This window comes from Labeo rohita, chromosome 9, assembly GCF_022985175.1.
Source record: "Labeo rohita strain BAU-BD-2019 chromosome 9, IGBB_LRoh.1.0, whole genome shotgun sequence".
Classification (NCBI taxonomy): domain Eukaryota; kingdom Metazoa; phylum Chordata; class Actinopteri; order Cypriniformes; family Cyprinidae; genus Labeo; species Labeo rohita.
Genome location: NC_066877.1, coordinates 32316111 through 32338806, shown reverse-complemented (window position 1 = coordinate 32338806; position 22696 = coordinate 32316111). Strand labels below are relative to the sequence as shown.

At 34.3% G+C, this 22696-nt stretch overlaps 1 protein-coding gene across 1 annotated transcript in view; it reads right to left on the bottom strand.

Annotated features, from left to right (window-relative positions):
• The window catches only part of lrp2a (low density lipoprotein receptor-related protein 2a), a 128505-nt gene that overhangs the window by 36064 nt on the left and 69745 nt on the right, over window positions 1–22696 (bottom strand). Inside the window, 15 exon segments of the mRNA XM_051118431.1 lie at window positions 1001–1667; window positions 3200–3495; window positions 4091–4292; window positions 6356–6487; window positions 9063–9182; window positions 12240–12365; window positions 12505–12747; window positions 15227–15427; window positions 15677–15966; window positions 16048–16206; window positions 16299–16464; window positions 18471–19391; window positions 21423–21611; window positions 22112–22157; window positions 22159–22352. Coding sequence (XP_050974388.1) covers window positions 1001–1667; window positions 3200–3495; window positions 4091–4292; window positions 6356–6487; window positions 9063–9182; window positions 12240–12365; window positions 12505–12747; window positions 15227–15427; window positions 15677–15966; window positions 16048–16206; window positions 16299–16464; window positions 18471–19391; window positions 21423–21611; window positions 22112–22157; window positions 22159–22352 — 3952 coding nt within the window.

Sequence of the window (22696 nt, the reverse complement as noted above, 5' to 3'; positions counted from 1 at the left end):
TTTACTATTTTCCATTTTAGTATATGCCTAATTTCCCACTTCTACCAACTGACAAATTAATTTGCACTAAAAGTCTACAGAAGTTTACTGGAATGTTAGTCCTTTGATGTCAACTACTGTATGAGTTCTCCTATTTTTAAAATACATTTAAGCCAGTTCATTTTGCTATCCCATTCTACACATAGTTTTATAGTTGGTTATAGTTCATTGTTTGCATTTAGCATTGTTTTATCATTATAAGAGCCATCTGAAAACCACCACCTGGAAACTACAAATGGTACAAACCATTTAGGTAGTAATACGTACCTTTAAGCACCCTTTAAAAGGGACCCCAGGTATTAAGACTTGTATGGGTTAATATAATATAAATAATATCTCTTATGGAAATATGTAGTAGAAAACCCATGAAAGATTTACATTATTTAAAAAAAAAATCCACATTGTTTTATACATGTTTTGGACTATGGGGGGCGCCATTATTTAGTTGACGTCAAATGGTTGCACTCGGTAAGCTACTGGCACTACCTGTTGCTATTTTTACTGTAAGACAACAAAATAAAATACTGATGTGATGCCACATTGTGCAGTTTTTGGTTGTTTTTTTAGTCGAAGGGCAACAAGAGAAGCGATGTAAGTCTCGTCTGCTTACCTAGCGATAAAAAGAGGAGAAAAGAATGACGCCTGTGGACAAATAAATCTTCCTAAAGACACGCGTCTTTGTTCTCTCCACTTTAGCACTGACACCTTTGAGTCTTTTCTTAGACCACAGCTACTGAAAAAGCTTGCAAATGGCAGAGACAAGAAACGCTAGATGCCATCCTGGCAGGATGTAAACATGTGAAGTATGGAGTATCAGGGGGCATTTAGACATATTGTGGGGAAAAAATCGGTGGTATGGCATTTGATTTAAGCCTACGCTTGTATCCATCACCACCTTTAAACTCTTTCAGTAGCAGTACCTTTTCTACCTTTTTTCTGAAAGTGTATACAGTTAACTCACCCAAACTTTGGATGCAGCACAACGGCTCTGGGATTCTCAAAGCAGTATGTGTTATTAGCATCCACACAGTGTTCTGCTAACTTCCTCACAAACCGCCCATCCAGCTCTGACACTTTCATGCAGTCTAGAAAGCTGTCGACCCAGTACAGCTTCCTCCCAACCCAATCCACCGCTAGGCCTTCGCCATGCAGAATCCCATTAACCACCACTTCCCGTCCCGTCCCATTAAAGAACATCCGTTCCAACACCCTTCGGCTCACGTCGATCCAGTACAAGCGTTTGTCCACCCGGTCAAAGTCCAGCGCGACCACGCTGGTGAGGCCCTGTAGAATGAGCGAATAGGCCTCGCCGTCCGTCGACAGATTGCGCAGGTAGTAGCGGTTGCTAAAGATTAGGTAGGGAGTGATGTTGCTGTTTTGCCTGCAGCTGCGTCCGTCGGGTTCCCGGAGGAAACCTGGTGCACACTTGCACACGTACGAGCCCATGGTGTTCTCGCACACCTGGCTGCACACGCTGGGCGTGACGGAGCACTCGTCTATATCGTCGCAGGTTTTGTTGTCGGACATGAGGCGATAACCGGGACGGCAGGTGCAGATGAAGCTGGTGGGAGTGTCGGTGCAGTTGTGGTCGCAGTGGTGCATTGATGGATCTGTGCACTCATTGATGCCTGAGACAATAAAACAGAAAGTGATTTAGATTTTCTGTGCATCCTAAATGGGTGGGTATATTTGTAGCAATAAAAATGCATTGTATGGGTCAAAATGATCAATTTTTCTTTTATGCCAAAAATCATTAGGATATTAAGTAAAGATCATGAAAGATATTCTGTAAATGTCCTACCGTGAATATGTCAAAACTTAATTTTTGATTAGTAATATGCATTGCTAAGAACTTGATTTGCACAACTTTAAAGGCTTTTTTTTTGCACTTTTTTTTTGCACAGATTCCATTTGTATCTCAGCCAAATATTGTCCTATTCTAACAAATGTATTATTTATTAAGCTTTCAGATGATGTATAAATATATATGTATATACACACACATGAAATATAACATTTGCAAATAAACAAATATTTTTTTCATTTTGTTTTCTTACGATGGAACTTTGATTTATTAGGTTTGCCAATTTGTGTTTATGACACACAAATTAAATTTGTGAATTTATGCCTATAAACTTTTTTTTAAACTGCTGTTTTTCTTTGGAATCACATGGAAAAAAAAAAAAAAAAATATATATATATATATATATATATATATAACATATAAAAAAGAGCATCAAAGAGAAAATGCACCCTTATTTATAAACAAAAAATAATTGATACATAAAAAGAAATGTAAATTATTGAAATTAAAATAAAATACAATTAAAATAATTCAGTGGATTTTTTATTATTATTATCAAATTACACCCTCTTTCATAAAAAATTAAACAATAAATAAAAATATATCCAAATTATGAATCTAAAAATGAATTACAATTAAAATAATACAATACATCACTGTTAAATAACAAAACATAATACAATAATAATTCTTTATTATTATTATAATTATTATCTAAATCTTTTATAAAAGTTCTTAAAAATAAATAAGAAATAACATCGTTTTTATTAATAATCAGAATTTTAGAAATCTTTTATTTTTATATTTCCTGTTTTGCATTTTTTCTGTTATTATAAAAATATTTTTTATAAATTTTTATTCCAGTCTTAGTTTCAGTTATTTTAGTACATCAAGTCAAACTAAATGAAAAATGTTGATTTCACAACTTTCTAAAATAAAATAAGCTTAATTTTTTGTTTTAATTTTATATTTAATATATATTTTTAAAATATTTAATTTAGTTTCTTTGTAGTTAGCTATAATCCTGATTTATCACTCACATCACTTGCACAAAATAAATATAAATAAATAAAATAAATTTTACAGCTGGCTTGAACTTCGATGATGATTAAATACCACTATGCAATGATGCAAATGACTTTACTTTTGTTAAAAATCCTAATGGATCTATAAATAAATTACTCATAAAGAGAAATTTTGCCATCATTTGCATATACCTGCATAGCAAAAATTATGTTCAAGAATACTTGAAAAAAACACTGAAATACAGTAGCAAAGTAAAAATACAGACCACTACACATATATATATATATATATATATATAGTAAAAATCACAAGTGGTCACATGATGCTTACCGCAGCCTTTTTCATCACTGTTGTCATTGCAGTCGTCGTTCCTGTCACACACTTCGCTGAGCGGTATACAGTTTCCGTTGTCACACCGGAAGTTTCCAGGAGGGCAGGTGGGCGCTGGAGTCCTGCACATGTGATCCAGCTCGTCAGATTCATCCCCGCAGTCGTTGTCCCCGTCACAGACGAAATCCCGGGAGACGCAGCGGCCGTTCTGACAGGTGAACTGATGCTGTTGGCACGGCTGATAGGTGCAGCGTAGTTCATCACTGCTGTCTCCACAATCATTACGACGATCACACCTAACAGACACAACACATACAGCAGGGATTTTTGTGAGAAAATGCTCTTTTTCACTAAAATCAATGACCAAAATAAAGTTGTGTATAAATACTGCTATGAGCATGTAATAAAGTGTGCTGTGTTTCACAAAAATAGAAATGATAAAAAATAAATAAATAAATATTAATTTCAACAAAATAATACAATCCATTATTATTATTATTGAATTTCACCCTCATAAAATAATAAAATAAATAAAAATTATAAAAAATAAATATTAATTACAATGAAAATAATACAATGCATTTATATTATTATTATTATTATTATTATTGAATTTCACCTTCATTACATAATTAAAAAATTCAAATAAAATTTTATTGCATTTAATACAATCCATTGTACAATATACACAATGCACAAATAATATAATGCATTTATTATTATTATTATTATTATTACTACATTTCACCATATTTCATGAATAAAAATGATTCAAATAATAATAAAAAAACCTATTTAAAAAAATCACAATAAATAAATAAAATATCTGTCAATCCGATCCATCTCTTGCAATGCATCTGCAATCTTTTTTGCTCTACATGCAATTCTAACCTGTAGGAGTTGCGGATGCAAAGGCCGTTGTTGCAGGTGAACTCATTGGCAGAGCAGGACCTGCGAGTGCAGTTCTGGTGCTCATCGTAGGCGTCCGAACAGTCAGCGTCCCCATCACACACCCAGTCTCGCGGTATACACTTCCTCTGAGGAGGCCTGTTATTTATACAGGTGAACTCCTGAGGAGAGCAGGTGCGGTTAGCTGTGTTTGAGACAAAACAAGAGGATGGAATTAAAAAACTCAACATAATTTATCTGTGCACAACCTGTGGCTGTGAATCCCATTGCAGTTCTGTTGCAAAAACCTGTAAGCTTTAAGGAAAAAGGTTGAACCACTAATGTCAAATGGACTATTTAAACAATGTCTTTACTACTTTCTTCAGGGTCAGAAAGCTCTCGGATTTCATTAGAAATATCTTCATTTGTGGTCCAAAGATGAACAAAGGTCTTACGGGTTTGAAACAACATGAGGGTAGGTAATTAATGACAGAATTTTCATTTTTGGGAGAACTATCCCTTTAAGTTACTCATCAGAAATGAAAGAGCAACCTCTGGAGAGAACAGAGAGAGTCTGAGAGCTGATCCTGTTCCAGAACAGTCAGCTAAACACATCCACAAAGCAGTGAGTGAGGCAGGAGAAATTAGGAATGCAGACTCCTTACACAGAGATCCCACACCCAACAACCAACACTACCTCACTTATGGATTGAGGGACAGGAGGAGAAGATGTCCAGAGAGGTAGGACTAGAGAAGAGAGATGACTAAATATAGCCAAAAAGTCAAGGATGAAACAATAGTTGTGTGAGTACATTCACACTAACGCTTTTGGATATTAACAATGTCCATTAGACATCAGAACAGAGTTATTATTGTAAACTAAAACCATTAAAAATATTTTTGTTAACAAAAATAAATCTGAAATAAAATGAAATACAAATACTGGATGAAAAACTAAATGAAAATTAGAAATGTTGCAGTCACAACTAACTAAAATAAATTTAAGTTCAAGCATTAAAATTACTAACTGCAAATAAATAAAAACTAAAACTGGAATAAAAATAAAAACATAAATTGTAATAACCCAGATAGTAATATTTGGGGAAAATAAATAAATAAATGAATAAATGAATATATACAATGCAAAAGCTCATAACAACAATTCTAAAAATCAAACTAAAATTAAACTGAAAATATACAAATAAAAACTAAAATAGTATAAATAATAATAATAATAGTATAAAAATACTAAAACAACACATGCATCAGAGCTTAGCTAGATTGTCTGAAAGTCTGAAAAGGTGGTCTGGGGTTAATAAATAAAAATAATTAAAATAAATAAAGAATAATTTACAATGTATATTATCTTTTTTTTGTAGCCCATTGGCTATGAAGTTATTAGTATGAAAAACATAAATTAAAAAATGGGTGCATTTTTAAAAAAATGTGGTGTGGGATTTATTTATACATAAAAAACATTTAAAATAATTTAAAAATAAACTTAAAATTAATTAAAATTAAAATATTACACTGCAATGTTTTTTTGCATATTGGTTTTTGGAAGTATAATCTATATCTCTTGTGGAATTATACATAAAAATCTTTAAAAATCTTTGAAAATAAAATAAAAAAAATATTACAATTAAAATTAAAATAATACACTGCAATTTTTTTCTGCATATTGGTTTTTGGAAGTAAAATCTTTATCTGTATTGTTCAGAAAAAGCGAAATCTATCGCTTCCTATAGTATATCGCACCTTTGCAGCTGTTCTGTGCGTTAAATAAAATAAAATAAAATTAAATAAAATAAAATAAAATAAAATTTAATTTAATTAAATTTAATTTAATTTAAAAATGCATTTTTTTCTGCATATTGGTTTTTGTAAATAAAATCTACATTTCTATTGTTTAGAAATGTGGTGTGGGATTTATACATAAACATCATTAAAAATAATTCAAATTGAAATAATTACTAAAATTATTAATTAAAAAATGAAAAAAAAAAAAAAATTAAATTAAAATTATACACTGCAAATTTTTTCTGCATACTGGTTTTTGGAAGTAAAATGTTTATCTGTATTATTCAGAAAAAGCCAGATCTATCTCTTCCTATAATATATTGCACATTTGCAGCTGTTCTGTATGTTAGCTGTTGGTGGTAAATCCAAACAAATATTTTAGTAACACATTTTACCAACAGTACATTATAAAATGAGACCTGTGAGGAGGGTGGAACTGAATTTGGGATTGGACCAAGTAATACTGACCACAGTTGTGTCTCTCGTCCTCATCGCTCATGTCCCCGCAGTCATTGTCTCCATCGCAGATCCAGGACGAGGCGATGCACCTTCCGTCATCGCAGCGGAACTGGTCGGAGTTGCAGGTCCTCACCATGGTGGCTGTAGGGATGAAACACACGGCAGTGAGCCACGGATCAAGAAGCAGCAGAAGAGCCACCTGCCCGAGGGCCATGTCTCACTCGGATCTTAGAGGGAACTGAGGAACATGCGGCCTACGTAATCCATTTAACCATTAAATCCCATCCTGAGCATCCAGAAACGTGGCTGAGCTGCTGCTGCTGCTGGGATTCCACAGCCAGAGGAATTCTGGGAGAGAATAAGCATTCCTCTCTCTAGTGTCCCGCTTGAACAAAAGGCACCGAGGGGTGCTGTGATTAACGGGACAAAAGCGAGAGGATGGGGCAGTGTGTGTGAGAAAGGAGGGGGTAGAGACTGTCAAAGGAAGGGCCAGTGTGTTTATGTGTGTGTGTGTGAGGGCTTTTCTGCTGGACGTCACTTTGAAGGAATGTGACACACAATAGAGGGCCGGACTGACCGCTGGCATCACAGACACACACCCAAATACACCAGACAGTTACACACACTTCAGATACCACTCTACTGTCATTCAGAAGAGCACCTTTCTCATTTTATGATAGTTTCTTGTATTATGTAGCACCCAAATAATGAGTTGTTTTGCAGTTTATAAAACTTTACATTGTGACCCACGACCACAAAACCAGTAATAAGAGGCAGTTTTTTGACATTGAGATTTATACACAATTTAAAAACTGAATAAATAACTTTCCACTGGGGTATGGTTTGTTAGGATAATATTTGGCCGAGATACAACTATTTGAAAATCTGGAATCTGAGGTGCAAAAATATCAAAATATTGAGAAAATCGCCTTTAAAGTTGTTCAAATGAAGTTCTTTGCAATGCATATTACTAATCAAAAATTAAGTTTTAATATTTATGGTAGGAAATGTATAAAATATCTTCATGGAACATGACCTTTACTTAATATCCTAATGATTTTTGGCATAAAAGAAAAATTGATCATTTTGACCTATACAATGTATTTTTAGCTATTGCTACAAATATACCCATGCTACTTAATACTGGTATTGTGGTCCAGGGTCACAATTTATTTCTACACTATATAAGTGTAGCAGATTTTAAACCTTATTTAGTATTTTTTTTAAAAATTCTATAAATGATAAATTACTTTACAGTATATAAAGTAATTATAAATAATAATAATAATTATAATTATAAATTACCCTATAAATTACTAATAATTATTTTTCACAAGAAAATATATTTAAATATTTAAAATATATTTACAAGTATTATTTACTTATAATATTCTTTTTATTATTTAAAAATATTTACAAAACTGTTTAAAACATTTTGGTTTGAAATTCCAAATTCAGTTTGGAAAAAATATATATAAAATTCTTGGATGTACTAAAGCAGTGAAATTATTTAATAGTCAACCTTGTTTTCACTACCAACTATCTAACACACTACCATTCAAAAGATTTTTTGAAAGAAATGTATACTTTCATTCAACAAGGATGCAACAAATTGATCAAAAGTGACAAAAAGGCATTCGTAATGTTTTAAAAGATTTGCATTTGAAATAAATGATATTTCTATTTATCAAAAAATCTTGAAAAAAATAATGTATTGCTGTTTCCACAAAAATATGAAGTGCTGCAACTGTTTTCAACATTGATAATAATAAAACACTGTTTCTTGAGCAGCAAATCAGCATATTAAAATGATTCTGAAGGATCACGTGACACTGAAGACTGGAGTAGTGATGCCGAAAATTCAGCATTGGATCACAGGAATTAATTACATTTTATAATATTTTTAAAGAGAAAACTGTTATTTTAAATTGCAATAATATTTCATAATATTGCTGTTTTTACTGTATTTTTAATCAAATAAATGCATCCTTTGCAAAGAAAATAAACTCAAAAACATAAAAATTTTTTACTGACCCTAAACTTTTGAACATATTATATTTTGGGAACATCAGTTGTTCTTTCTGATTTAAGCATATATTATTTAAATTACTGAATGCAAACCAAATTATAAAACAAAACCTTATTGTACTTTATTGACGTAAGGATCTAAAAATCATAAATAAAACCCATTTGTTTAGTGATATACATACATATACACACATACACTATTCAAGAATAGTGAATCTTTCTTTGATAAGAAGACTCACACAAACTTTTGTTCTTTTGTGAGGGCATTTGACTGCAGACAGGCCAGTCTGAATTACTACAAATTTAATTCTGTTTCTGCCAAGTGAATCGGTTTCTTGTATACAGCGTCTGCCTCATCTTTCCACTTTTTGACTGCATGCATCACCAGTGGAGCGTAACATGAGGGGTGGGGGGTGGCATTATTTCCTGCCAATTTGCCTGTGATATGCAGTCCATCACCATGGTAACCAGTGAGGCAGGATACCCATCATTAACTCACCACCCAAAAATATGGGCAACGGCTTCCCTTGATAAACACAGCTTTATCCACACATCACAGTGTTTTTATAGTTTTTTTTCCCATTAAAGCAGATCAAACAGGGTCCAAAATTAGCCTTCTGCCTCACTAAATGAACAATATTCATTTTTAAAATATCTAACACTGTATAGTGCTATGTGTGGTACTTACTGCAGGTAATGGGCTCATCAGAAGCATCATTACAGTCTGCGCCGCCATCGCAGTACCAGTGTCCGGGAATACAGCGTCCGCTCGTACAGCGAAACTCATTCTGGGAACATGTAGATGTGGCTGAGGGACGAAAAAAACACAAGTTCGGTCAGAGATAAACCAACAGATAAGGATTAAATCAATCATTTAGCCTCAAATAGCAGACATGGATCATAAACATAGGAGAAACCGGCTCACATACATGGGTCACTAATTTAACTGAAATTAGAGAAACGGCTAGCTAAATTACAACTCTGGCTCAAAAAACAACAGGAAATTATTTCTGTTAAACAGTTACTCATCTAATTCCATGCTAAAAGAGAAACAAACAACAAAAATATTATAGATTTTGATTACAATTATATTACATCTATCTATCTATCTATCTATGCGTATTTATTTTGTTTTTCCTCTACCTTTTATGTTAGTATCTTTTAATATTATTTCAATATCTTTACAGTTGTTGATAATATATTGATCAATAATTATTCAAAATTATTGATTAAATAATCTAAATTATTGATCAATAATTTCATCATCAATTCACTGTCATGTGCTTTTGTCATTTTTATTATTATTTTTTAATGGTTCTATTTACATTTCATTTATTTTAATTCACGTTTTAGTTTTAGTTTGAATTAATTTTCAGTCCATAATTTTAGTGCTTCAACATATTTCAGTTAGTTTACAGTTAGTTATTTTATGTAAAAAACTCATTAGGATAATGAGTAAAGGTTCCATGTTCCAAGTTATTTAGTAAATTTCCTACTGTAAATATATCAAAACCTAATTTCTGATTAGTAATATGCATTGCTAAGAACTATATTTGGACACCTTTAAAGGCAATTTTCTCAATATTTTGATTTTTTTGCACTACCAGATTCCAGATTTTCAAATAGTTGTATCTCGGCCAAATATTGTACTATCCTAAAAAACCATACATCAAAAAATTGACTCTTATGACTGGCTTTGTGGTCCAGGGTCACATATTGATCAACAATTATTCAAAATTATTGTAATTTATTTTTACAATAATTTTGAATAATTATTGGTATTTATTTTAATTCCAGTCTTAGTTCTAGTTTTAGCTGTTTTATTTGAATTTCCAGTTAGTAATTTTAGTGCTTTAACTTATTTCAATAAGTTGCCAAGATAACATTTCTAATGTTCATTTAGTTAGATAAAGTTTTTTTCTAATCTTAACATTTTATTTAATTTGACTTCTTTTAATTTATTATTTTATTTTATTTTCAATGAACATAAATGTTTTTTAATAGTTTTTGTTTTTAGTTTTAGTTAACAATAATAACTAAAACAGAACTTACTTTTTTCAAAATAATATAATTGATACTTTTATTAATTTTATTATTATCAAAATAATAATAATAATTATTATTACTATTATTATTGCATTAAATACAAAAAAAATAATACATTTCTCAATTTTACATGACATCAGCTTTGCATGGCAAACTATAAGACATTATAATGATTATAAGACTATAAGTCATTCATTTACAGCATCATAGCAAATACACTGTGTGCAGAATTATTAGGCATGTTGATATTCTGCTCATATTTTTTTTCCAAACACATTTTACCAATTCCAAACCACATCAGTCTTAATAACTACTGTTAATTTTGTATTTAATCATTTATATGTGATATATAATTGTCCGTGAAGGCTGGAAGTGAAAAACTCCTTATATTCAGGTGTGCATAATTATTAGGCATGTTTTCTTTTACAGATAAAATGAGCCAAAAAAGAGATTTAACCCAGACTGAAAAGTCCAAATTATTAAATGCACATGAGAAGAATGCAGTACTAATGCATTACAAGAATTTGCAAAGTTAAGGCTTGACCATTGGACAGCGAAATGGTCAGAAAAAACAGGTGGAGAAGAAAAGATGTTAACTGCAAAAGAATTAGGAATTAAGGTGAAGAATTAGGTGTGACACCATCAGGAACCGTTTAGTCTCCAGCGCAACCAGAGACTTTGCTTGGTAAAAAATCCTAAAAAAATGCCCCAATAACAAGCTGACGTGTTGTGAAATACATGAAGACAGTTTTTTTAAATTTTTTTTTATAGGCTTTATTGACAGAGAAGTTGAGAGTGACTCTTGAAGGACAAGCATCACATCCTCTTGTACCTCTGATTCAAGAATTTATCTTCCAAAATCTGGCAGTACATTTTGGGAGTTCATGTTTAGTCTCCTATCCTGAAAAGTCTGACTTGCAGAGATGGACTAAAATGAACTCCCAAAACTTACTGCCAGATTTTGGAAGATAAATTCTTGAATCAGAGGTACAAGAGGATGTGATGCTTGTCCTTCAAGAGTCACTCTCAACTTATCTGACTATAAAGCCTATTTAAAAAAAAAAAAAAAAAAACTGTCTTCATGTATTTCACAACACGTCAGCTTGTTATTCTTATTAAGTCAGGGGCATTTTTAGGATTTTTTCCCAAGCAAAGTCTCTGAGAACCTGACACATTGTACTTCTGAAGACTCCAGGTAGGTTGCAGTTCTGGAAAATGGTGGCGCTGGAGAACTGGAAACAGTTCCTGATGGTGTCACACCTAATTCTTCACTTAATTCCTAATTCTTTTGCAGTTAACATGAATCTTTTCTTCTCCACCTGTTTTTTTTCTGACCATGCAGACTCAACAAGCATTTCGCTGTGCAATGGTCAAGCCTTAACTCTGCAAATTCTTGTAATGCATTAGTACTGCATTCTTCTCATGGGCATTTAATAATTTGGACTTTTCATTTTCAATGAACATAAATTTTTTTAATTTTAGCTTTATAAGAAAAGTTGCCTAGTTAACATGCATACCTAAAATAACTTACTTTTTCAAAATAATATAATTGATACTTTTATTAATTTTATTATTATCAAAATAATAATAATTAAATAATTAAATTAACAGTGACATTAAATAGAATTAAGACTGATGTGGTTTTACATGACATTAGCTTTGCATGGAAAAAAATAAGACAGATAATATTATAATGCCTAAGTCATTCATTTACAGCATCATAGCAAATATCAGGGCAGCTTAACTCACTAAAGTATCGAAATCAGCTAAATGTATGTTCCCACAGGACAGAGGGAGACAATGGGACGGGGAAACTCACCACAATGCGTTGGGCTCTCGTCACTGTTGTCACCGCAGTCGTTATCTCCGTCACACAGGTACGAACGTGGGATGCAGATGTTGGTGGTCTGGCATTTGGTGTGCCCTGGTTGACATGTCCTCTCAGCTGTGTTTTACAAAGACCCATTATGCTCAGCTTAAAACCAACTTACGAAAACTATTTTGTATTATATAATTGCTCATAAGCTGTAGGCTGTTCATGGTTGACAAACAACTTGTGTTGGTAACTGTGCAAATGCACTTACCGCAGTTCTGCTCATCTGAGGTCCCATTGTCGTAGCAATTGTTTATTCCATTGCAGACGTATTCGCGTGCGATGCAGCGACCATTATTGCATGTGAACTCAGTGTTGGGGTCGCAGGGCCGGAACACACAGCCTGTCTCATCACTGTTATCCCCGCAGTCATTATAGTGATCGCAGCGGTAGTGATACGGCACACAACGGCCATTTCCACATGTGAACACAGTGGGCTCGCAGGTGTGAAATGCTGCCATGCATAAAATGCACAAAAAGATTAATTTTCACATGTGCAGTAAGAGCCAAATGGACTAACAGGAACTAGTGGAGCTCACTGTCTAACTCCTCTACCTAGCTCTCTATTTTAGTTTACCTGAGAGTGAAATGAATGCTGCTGCTTGTGGGACTGCATGCAAGAGAGAGAGTGGTGCATTGTGGAGTAGGTTAGTATGTGTTTAGGGATGGTTATTAAACTTAACATAGTCTAAGGCTCTGTTCTAAATCCTAGTAAGCTGCCTTGATATCTACAGACTCTCAGTTGGTTGAAATAGAGCCATATTGGCAGCACTGAATGTAAACAATGCCACTAAACCGAACGGAACACGCAAATTTTGCTGATTACTGCTGCTAAAAACGATCAGTTATTGTTATGTTTTGGGCTGTACTAATCGGTCGGGCTGGGAAAAACGCTTGGAGTACTATAGACGGACAAAAGTTATAACAAATCAAGGAGAAGAGTGCAAAAACCTGTCTGAGGAAAAGAAGGTGTTTGTAGTTGGCCAGCATTTCCAGGGCAAGAATCTTTACAACATTCGTGTTTGTTCTTATTATTTCTGTTCAGGTAGGTGAAATATTAGGCTAATATCTTATTAATAATTAATACTGCTCGTACGCATCTTTACTTATAAGGTTTAGTTTGTCAAAAAATTGCGCCCTTTCCTGCTTACTAAGTCCTTCTCTATATGATTTAGCAGCTTTCACACGTTCTTTCTGTGGTTTAGACAGCATAAATTAGCAGAAAAATGTATTCAGTAGTACATTAATTGCGCAATATGTGTTATTGTTTACATCCGAGTATCTCCAGTATGGCCGCACATCCGGGTACCTCACCAAACCGTGATGTAAGTGTAAACCCTCCGTAGCATTTGCCATTAGCTGAGCTAACAATTCAATACTCTATTCCTTTAATTCGATTTTTTTTAATCAATGTTATTCACATTTATTGCTTTGATGGATTTTTTGAATGTACCCAGTAGGGAAAGTTCTCTCAAAATTCTAAACAAACATTTTTCCAGTAACATTATTAGGGTTTTATACCTGGTCTTTAATAATGTTCTAAAAACGTTAAAACAAAAACGTTATTTATACATCAATCATATAACTTTTTTGGAAATGTTTTAGTTGGATGTTCTTCAGACAATTTTGAAATGTTACTACATGTTTCAGAACATTCCAAGAACATTCCAAAATACCATTCTCATAATGTTTGCAACATTCCCTTATGTAACATTTGTAACATTCCCTTAAAATTTGAATATGAAAAAGAAAACATTCAGGAAAAAACTAGAACATTCAGAGGACATTCAAACATCATGTTTTCATCATTTTTTTGTTTGCTGGGTAGCTTGTCAAACAATGCATTTTGTTATTATCATTTGCAAGAAATATATGCAATACTGCTTTAGAATTACAAAAAGACGGTGTCTTAAAAGGCAGCATCGCCATGTTTTCTATGTAGGCAGCACACTAGGTTTCGGAACAGAGCTTTTATCTACACATGAAGAGAGGTAAGCAAGAATACACACCAAAAACGAAATGACTCTTGGATCCTGGAGCAATAGATTTGAGCAAGTAATAAAAAAGCAAGAAGAAACATGTTAGTGAAAGATTGCGTCGCAGTGAAGGAGAGGAAAATTCATCCATTGGCAAATAGTGAGATCACTTACAAGAGATTGGATTGTTAACATCTGGCTTGCAGTTTAGTCATGCACAAATATCAATACTAAGTTTAGTTCCCCTTTGAAAGTGCATAAAATGTCAGTTTGGATGGATTCATACTGTATGTGTATGTTTGGTAAACCAAATATAAAGCCACTGGCCATTCAAACGTTTGGGATCAGTAAGATCTTAATGCTTTTTAAAGAAGTCTCTTATGCTCAAAGTTCCATTTATTTGATCAAAAATACAGAAAAAAGCAATATTATGAAATATTATTGCAATTTAAAATAACAGTATAAAATAACAGTAGTTCTAAAATAAATAAATGCTGTTCTTTGTAACGTCGTTTTCATTAAAGAATCCTGAAAAACTATCACAGTTTAAAAAAAAAATATTAAGCAGCACAACTGTTTACAACATTGATAATAAATCAGCATATCAGAATGATTTCTGAAGGATTATTTGACACTAAATACTGGAGTAATGATGCTGAAAATTCAACTTTGCATCACAGAAGTAAATTCTATTTTAAAGTATATTAAAATCGAAAACCACTATTTTAAATTGCAATAATATTTCACAAAATTACAGTTTTTTCTGTATTTTTAATCCAATAAATGCAGCCTTGATGAGCAGAAATGACTTCTTTAAAAAACAATAAAAATCTCACTGATCCACAAATTTTAAACAGCAGTGTATTCTGAGTCAATTAACGATGTTTATATAAAATTGCACTCTAATCTGTAAGGACTTCAAGTCCTGAACAACATGTAAGTAACAACGCATCTCACCGCAGACCCGCTCGAGTTCATCACTGCCGTCCCCACAGTCATTATCGTTGTCGCATTTCCACTGGGCGCGGATGCAGCGGCCATTCATGCAAGTAAACTGGCCTGCCTGACAGCGTGTGCCATTGTCAGGAATACAGTTTTTGTTGTCGGCCAGATACCAGCGGCCCTCAGAGGGACATTGACACTCTGCTCCCTGAGGACCTGGAGGAAAAAAGGTTGGAATTCTATTGTGAGTCGAATGTTCTTTGCATGAGAAATGCTACTGCATTTGCATGATGCATTGAGTTGCTGTCTATAGTGTTCCAAATTAGACACTAATGAGGGTTCCTTTCAGTATACAGCAACGCAGCTCACTCAATTTGGGAACTGATTTGGGGTTTTGGAGGATACTGGCTGTAAAAGCCATAAGTAGTATTGCAAAAGCTTATTTTTTTTCAAATATAAACCAACCTGGAGTGCAAATATGGCTGCATCCACCATTGAACTGTTCGCAGGGACTGCTGCACTGCTGCTGTTTGGTGTTGGAGAGCACGTGGATGTCCATGGGCCGTGAAGGAAGGTTCTGTAGCATCACTCTTTGGTCGGACCCGTCGTGCTTGTTTGCACGGTAGATGCTGCGGGTGTTCCAGTCCGTCCAGAAGATATGCTGACCGTACACCGTCATTGCAAACGGGTAGATGGCGGTGCTTACGATGACCTCGCGGTTAGTGCCGGTGAGTGAGCATCTCTCGATCTTCTGTCTGCATAGAGAGGACACCAGTATACCTTTACTAAACATTATGTATATATACAGCATATAAAATGAAAAGTTGAGGACTTACAAGCTGGCATCTGCCCAGTACAAGCGTTGATCATCATAATCCAGCGTCAGACCATTTGGCCAAACTAGACTAGTGTTGACGATCTCAGTCCTGAAGTTTCCTCCCAAAGTTGCACGCTCTATTTTTGCACTGGTTCCCCAGTCGGTCCAGTACATATACCTGACGGCATATAAAAAGAAATGCATGTAAATTAGATGATTAAATGGCTCATCAAACATCTATATCACAGATCTGCTGAATGCGAGACTCACCCTCTACACGGATCCAGCATGATGGCTCTGGGTCTGGGCACCTGTGCTACAACAGTCCTCTGAGATCCATCCACTGCCATGGAGCTGATAGTCTGGTTAATGTAGTCGCTATAATAGATTCTCTTATTGATCCAGTCATAAGCGATGCCATCAGGAGCTCCAAGATCTCCACAGAGAAGAAAACATTCAGAAACATAAAGCCCACTTGACAAACAAAAGTTATATTTCTGGATTCTAATTAAAGATATAGCATTAAATAGATTGCTACCTGGTTCAAAAATTCAAAAATGAGCGAAAATTAAATTTAAATGGACAGTTCATAATTGTCATCATTTAGTCACCCACCAGTTGTTCCAAACCTGTACGAGTTTCTTTCGTCTCTTGAATAAAATAAGACATTTTGAAGAATGTTGATAACCAAACAGTTGATGGCAGTCATTGACTTCTATAATATAGAAAAAAATACTATGGAAGTCAATGACTACCACCAACTGTTTGGTTACCAACATTCTTCAAAATATCTTTTTTTGTGTTCAACAGAACAAAGAAACTCATACAGGTTTGGTAAAACATGAGGTGGAGTAAATGATAACAGAATTATGAACTGTCCCTTTAAATTTATTTTTTGCTTAATTCTAATTTAATGTGTTTATCAACAGTTTTTATCACTAAATTTGGTTACTGCATTATCTGTGTTTATCACTCAAACAGTGTTATGCACTTACCGCAGATACTTATGCAACCCATCATTTCAAATACATTATATTACATTACATTATATTATAAAACGGATAGTTCCGATCCTTGATTGAGCCGTGTTTGAAGCTGCTGTAAATTACTCTACAAATATACACTTCTCTTTACATTTGTGTCTTGCACGGCAACCACTTTGTTGCAACCACAACCATTTCTGAGGAACTACATTGTTTGGCGGAAGAATAATGTTTTTAATATCATTACACTTTAACTGCTCTGTTTTATTATGTGAAACCTTACTATTTATATGAAATAGCTGTTTTAAAAAAGCAATAAGCCTGATGAAGCTGTGGTTTACAGTGAATTTATAACAGCTAATTTATAACACCCCTTAGCTGTTATAAATTTACTGTGAACCACAGCTTTGTGGGGCTTATTGCTTTATTAGATTATATTTTATATTACAGGGTATCTGCAGGATTTTTAAGCTGAGATGCAAATTTTTTTTAAAACCTGCACAAATGAGCAACTAGGGCAATGGTAACAAACTGCATAACAAACAAAAGCATGATTTACAGTTCAGATAAGGGTTTTATAAGATGATAAACATCACAGAACAAAGATGAGCCAAATGTATCAATTATAATAATTTAATCAATAATTATATTAATTAAACATATAAACATATAAATATGTTTAAGTGTTTTAATTTAGATTTTTATAATGCATTATCTTCTTGCCAATAGACTAGTTAACATTTACAATTCCACGTGTTGAAACATTGGTTGATTTTTGCATTGGTCTGAACAAAACCAGCAGGGCTTATTGAAAATGCAAATTCATTCTCTGCCAGCAGGTGGCACTTTTGGAATGGCAGAAAAATAGCAGTTTTGCCAGTAACAACTGTACACAAAGCATTTATTATATATATTATATTATTTATATATTATATTATTTATTATTATTTATATGAACATTTTCAAACATAATCTAATTTAATTACAAGTACTTAATTTTTGTAATCTGATTACATAATACAGATCGCATGTAATCAGTCACTACCCAGAACTGATTATATTATCTTATTATATTATATTATATTATATTACTATATTATATTATATTATTTTATATTATATTTTCAAACAGCTTTTGCACTTTTTTGCACACATTTTACAGTGACTCTCAGGCAGTAGACATGATGCTAAATAACTTCAGAACTTAACATTCGATCTGCTCAAATTAAAATGTAAAATAACATTAACAAACATAATTTTCTACCTGGACTCATGCTTTCTCTTTTTGTATTTCACAATAAAAGAACAAGCTGGCCTAAATAACCCCCAGTCTGCAAACTAACCACAGTGAATGTCATGCGAGATACTTTGTCAAGCCAACATTCAAAGACTGGCTTAATGAACTTTCCATTTCTAGCTAAACCTGCAGTGTCATTAGGAGTTTCAATAAGCTGCTCACCTGAGGCCACCTCTGTTGCAGGAGAGGTAGGTGAAGCCAAAGTAATGAAGCTAATCTTGCTCTGGCCCGCTCCCGAGCTCTGGGTGAAATAGATCCTGCCGTCCAACCGGTCGAAATCAAGGGCTACCGAAGTCCGGGGCACGTTAACCACAGGAAAGGGCAGCGAATGATCCTCTGGATCCAACCGCAGAGATCGTACGGTACTTTCGGTTGTATAAATAAGGTAGTCATCCCGGGATACCACACAACTGCTGCTATCCGCAGCCAGATTCCCAAAGGCGCACGAACACTTCCTCGTCTGAGTTCCAGGAATGGCAAAGCAGAAGTGAGCACAGCCGCCATTGGATTCCAAGCAGGGGTTGTTATGAAGCTCATGGGCTGAACTTGGCTGGATTCTCCGGTCGAAGATTGTGACGTCCCGCAGCATGTTAATGTTGTCTCGGATCACAACCGGTTGGTCGGTCGCACCTGGCTGTTTGCTCGCTTGGAAGACTTTCTTCAGGTTTCTGTCTACCCAGATTACATTCCCCTCAAACACTGTGACGCCATATGGAGTCGGATAGCGACTCCCGTACCGCACAACCTCCGTCTCGCCCCCCTCAGGCCGGACTCGTGCGATCATGTCCAGGGAATCGTCCACCCAGTAGATGTATCCGTCTCGGTGGTCCAAAGCCAGGCCTCTGGGGGTGACGATGCCTGAGGAAACCAGCACGGTCCGGTTAGAACCGTCTAGAAAGGAGCGCTCGATTTTGGGGGTCTGTCCGTAGTCGGCCCAGAAGAGGTATCTGTTCATGGGGTCCACCACAATATGACGTGGCATGTCCACTTGGGTCTTGAGAAGGACACGACGGAATGTGGTATTGAGTCGAATGACTTCAATGTATGTCTCAGTCAAGAAGGCATTGGTGAAATAGAGGTTTCCTGTGGAGAGATGAAGACAAGAAACATCAAAATAGTTGCACAAAAAAAGCGTTAGTGAAAGTGATTGCATGAAGGTTGCGTTTTAAAGATAGCATGTCAAGTAATAGTCCTTATATGTATATATATATATATATATATATATATGAAGAGTTCAGATGCAAGACCAACTAAAAGCCATCTCGGTCAAAAATGAGATAATGATACTGAGTGAATGCTCCTGACACATAGTATACGTTCATCAAATACTTTTACTTCAGACTTGCTAAATTCCAGCCTCAGCCCAATCAGAAGTACCAGTACTTACACAGAAACCTATACAAAGTAGCCAGAAAGAAATGCTCATTTTAAAGAAATACGTCAGATGAATTTAGAGGCTTTTGCATCTTAACTATTTATATATATATATATATATATTTTTTTTTTTTTGAAGACATTAAATTAAATTTTTCAAAATTTGGCACTATAGATATTTATACTGATTTCAAAGGATTTCTATTTCTATTTCTATTTCTATTTCTATTTCTACTGCATGTCAAGTTATAGTCCTTTATGAATGTTGTTACAGAGTAAAATAATAAGATATGATAATAACAAAAAAGTAACAAGAAATAAATAACAATTAAATACGTGCAACAAAAAAATTATTTATGCATGATTAAAGAGCAATTTTTAGTCATGTAACATAAATATAAATTTAAATAAACTAACACACAAATAAAATAAAGTAAAAGCAATCAATAACTCACCATGGAATATGGACTTAATTCTGATCAGTCATTTGCAACATTCTGTGGTCATATATATTTGTAATTTTTTTTTTTTTTGATGAAATTAATACTTTTATTTAGTAAGCATGCATTAAATTAATCAAAACTGGGCACTACGGATATTTATACTGATTTCAAAGGATTTCTATTTCAAATAAATGGTGTTCTTTTGAACTTTCCATTCATTAAAGAATCCTGAAAAACACTGATAATACGATATGTTTCTTGAGCAGCAAATCAGAATATTAGAATGATTTGTGAAGGATCATGTGACACTGAAGACTGGAGTAATGATGCTGAAAATTCAACTTTGCATCACAGGAATAAATTATGTTTTCAAATATATTCAAATACAAATTTAAATATATTTTAAATTAAAATATTTTTTTACAGTTTTTACTGTATTTAAAAAAAAAATTAAAAGTAAAAAATTAAAGCAGATTTATTAATGAATTAATGGATTAATCATCTGAAAGCTGAATAAATAAGCTTTCCATTAATGTATGGTTTGTTTGTATAGGACAATATTTGGCTCCAACTTTCTGAAAATCTGGAATTTGAGGGTGCAAAAACTCAAAATATTGAGATAATGCCTTTAAAGTTGTCTAAATTAAGTTTAACGATAGGAAATTTACAAAATATCTACATGGAACATGAACTTTACTTAATATCCTAATGATTTTTGGCATAAAAGAAAAATCTATCATTCTGACCCATACAATGTATGGGTGGCTATTGCTACAAATATACCCGTGTTACCGATTTTGTGGTCCAGAGTCATATATATATATATATATATATATATTGAAATCTACTGGGAGAATACACTACAATATCAGATTAGGTCAATGCGAATTCCAGTACTTTAACATTGGCAGCTTTGTATATTCACATTTTCAGGTAAAAAGTATATGTTTAACAAGCCATGGGTCACTGAGCCCTGAACCAACTGAGCTTCTTTTCTGTCATATGTTAAACTTTAATCTTGTCCAAACACCACCTGTTTGTGCTTATACTGATGTGAGTTAATGTTAATGTCCCTACAGTAAGGCTGTCAACATTGTGATCTCTAAAGCTGCTTTAGAACATTCCTCACTGAGTCCGGTTTATCTGAGGTATCTGGCATTAGTCTTCACATTCCTTTGGAAGAACTTCTATTTGTTTAGAAAAATTAGTTTCAATCACATTGTCGCAATTGTACTGTTTGACCAGAGAAGCGGTCAAACACAGTTACCAAATCTGATTTCAGCATAAAACCCCTCACCTGCGGCCCAGTCTACAGCAATGCCCCGTATGCCATTGCGTCCGATTCCAGAAGTGACAATGCTGCGGAATCCAGATCCGTCCGGTTTGATCCTGCGGATTCCGTTCTGGGACGCCACGGTGCTGCTGAAGTCACACCAGTAAATGAATCCAGAAGGCATGTGCACGTCTACATGAAGAGCATTGCGGCCTACAGGACACACAGACAGTAGCATTAGTATTAATATTATTTGAGACTCTGGACCACAAAACCAGTCATAAATTAAGATTTAATTTTAGATTTAATATGTCATCTGAAAGCTGAATGAATAAGCTTTCCATTGATGTATGGTTTGTTAAGATAAGGCCAATATTTGGCCGAGATTCAAATATTTGAAAATCTGGAATCTGAGGGTGCAAAAAAAAAATCTAAATATTAAGATTTGTCAAAATGAAGTTCTTAGCAATGCATATTACTAATTAAAAATTAAGTTTTTATATATTTATGGTACATAAACATGAACATGATCTTTACTTAATATCCTAATGATTTTTGGCATAAAAGAAAAAATGGATCTTAATAATGGATTTTAAACCATACAATGTATTTTTGGCTCGTGCTGCAAATATACCCATGCTACTTCAGACTGGTTTTGTGGTCCAGGGTCACATTTATTTTTTTCTATACCACCCAGTTGTACTGAACCCCACCTCTGCCTGCTACGGGCACCATGGACTCCGAGTGATCCGCTCCCTCCCAGACTGAAGCCCTTGATGGCAGTGAGCATAGAAATCACCACATATGACTGGTAGGGAGAACAGGTTCTGTTATCAGCACTGAGTTTGAACCCAGTCGCACAGGCGCAGCTGAACAGACCACCGGGACGAGGCAGACACAACTGCTGACACGTCCCCACGTTATTACTGCAACCGTTAGACGAGCCTGCTGAGGCTATAGGGAGACAGACAGAAGACAAACAGCAGATAAAGAGAATGAGAGACAGACATTTAATACTGCAAATAGGTAGAGTACATGACACTGACTCTATCTATCTATTCTGGTAATGTATACACATTCCTGGTGCATATCAGTGTGTAGCAGGACTGATATATTGGGACTCTGCTTTGCTAGCACTTCCAGGACTGGAAGGACTTATACAATAGACAGCGTTCACAGCCCTGGAGAATGAACATGTGCACTGAACACCGAACAAAGGGACACTGATTCTTCTCGCATAAAGCTGAGTGTCCCCCTGAGGCAGAGGGGAACTAATTGGTAAACTGATATCCTATTGA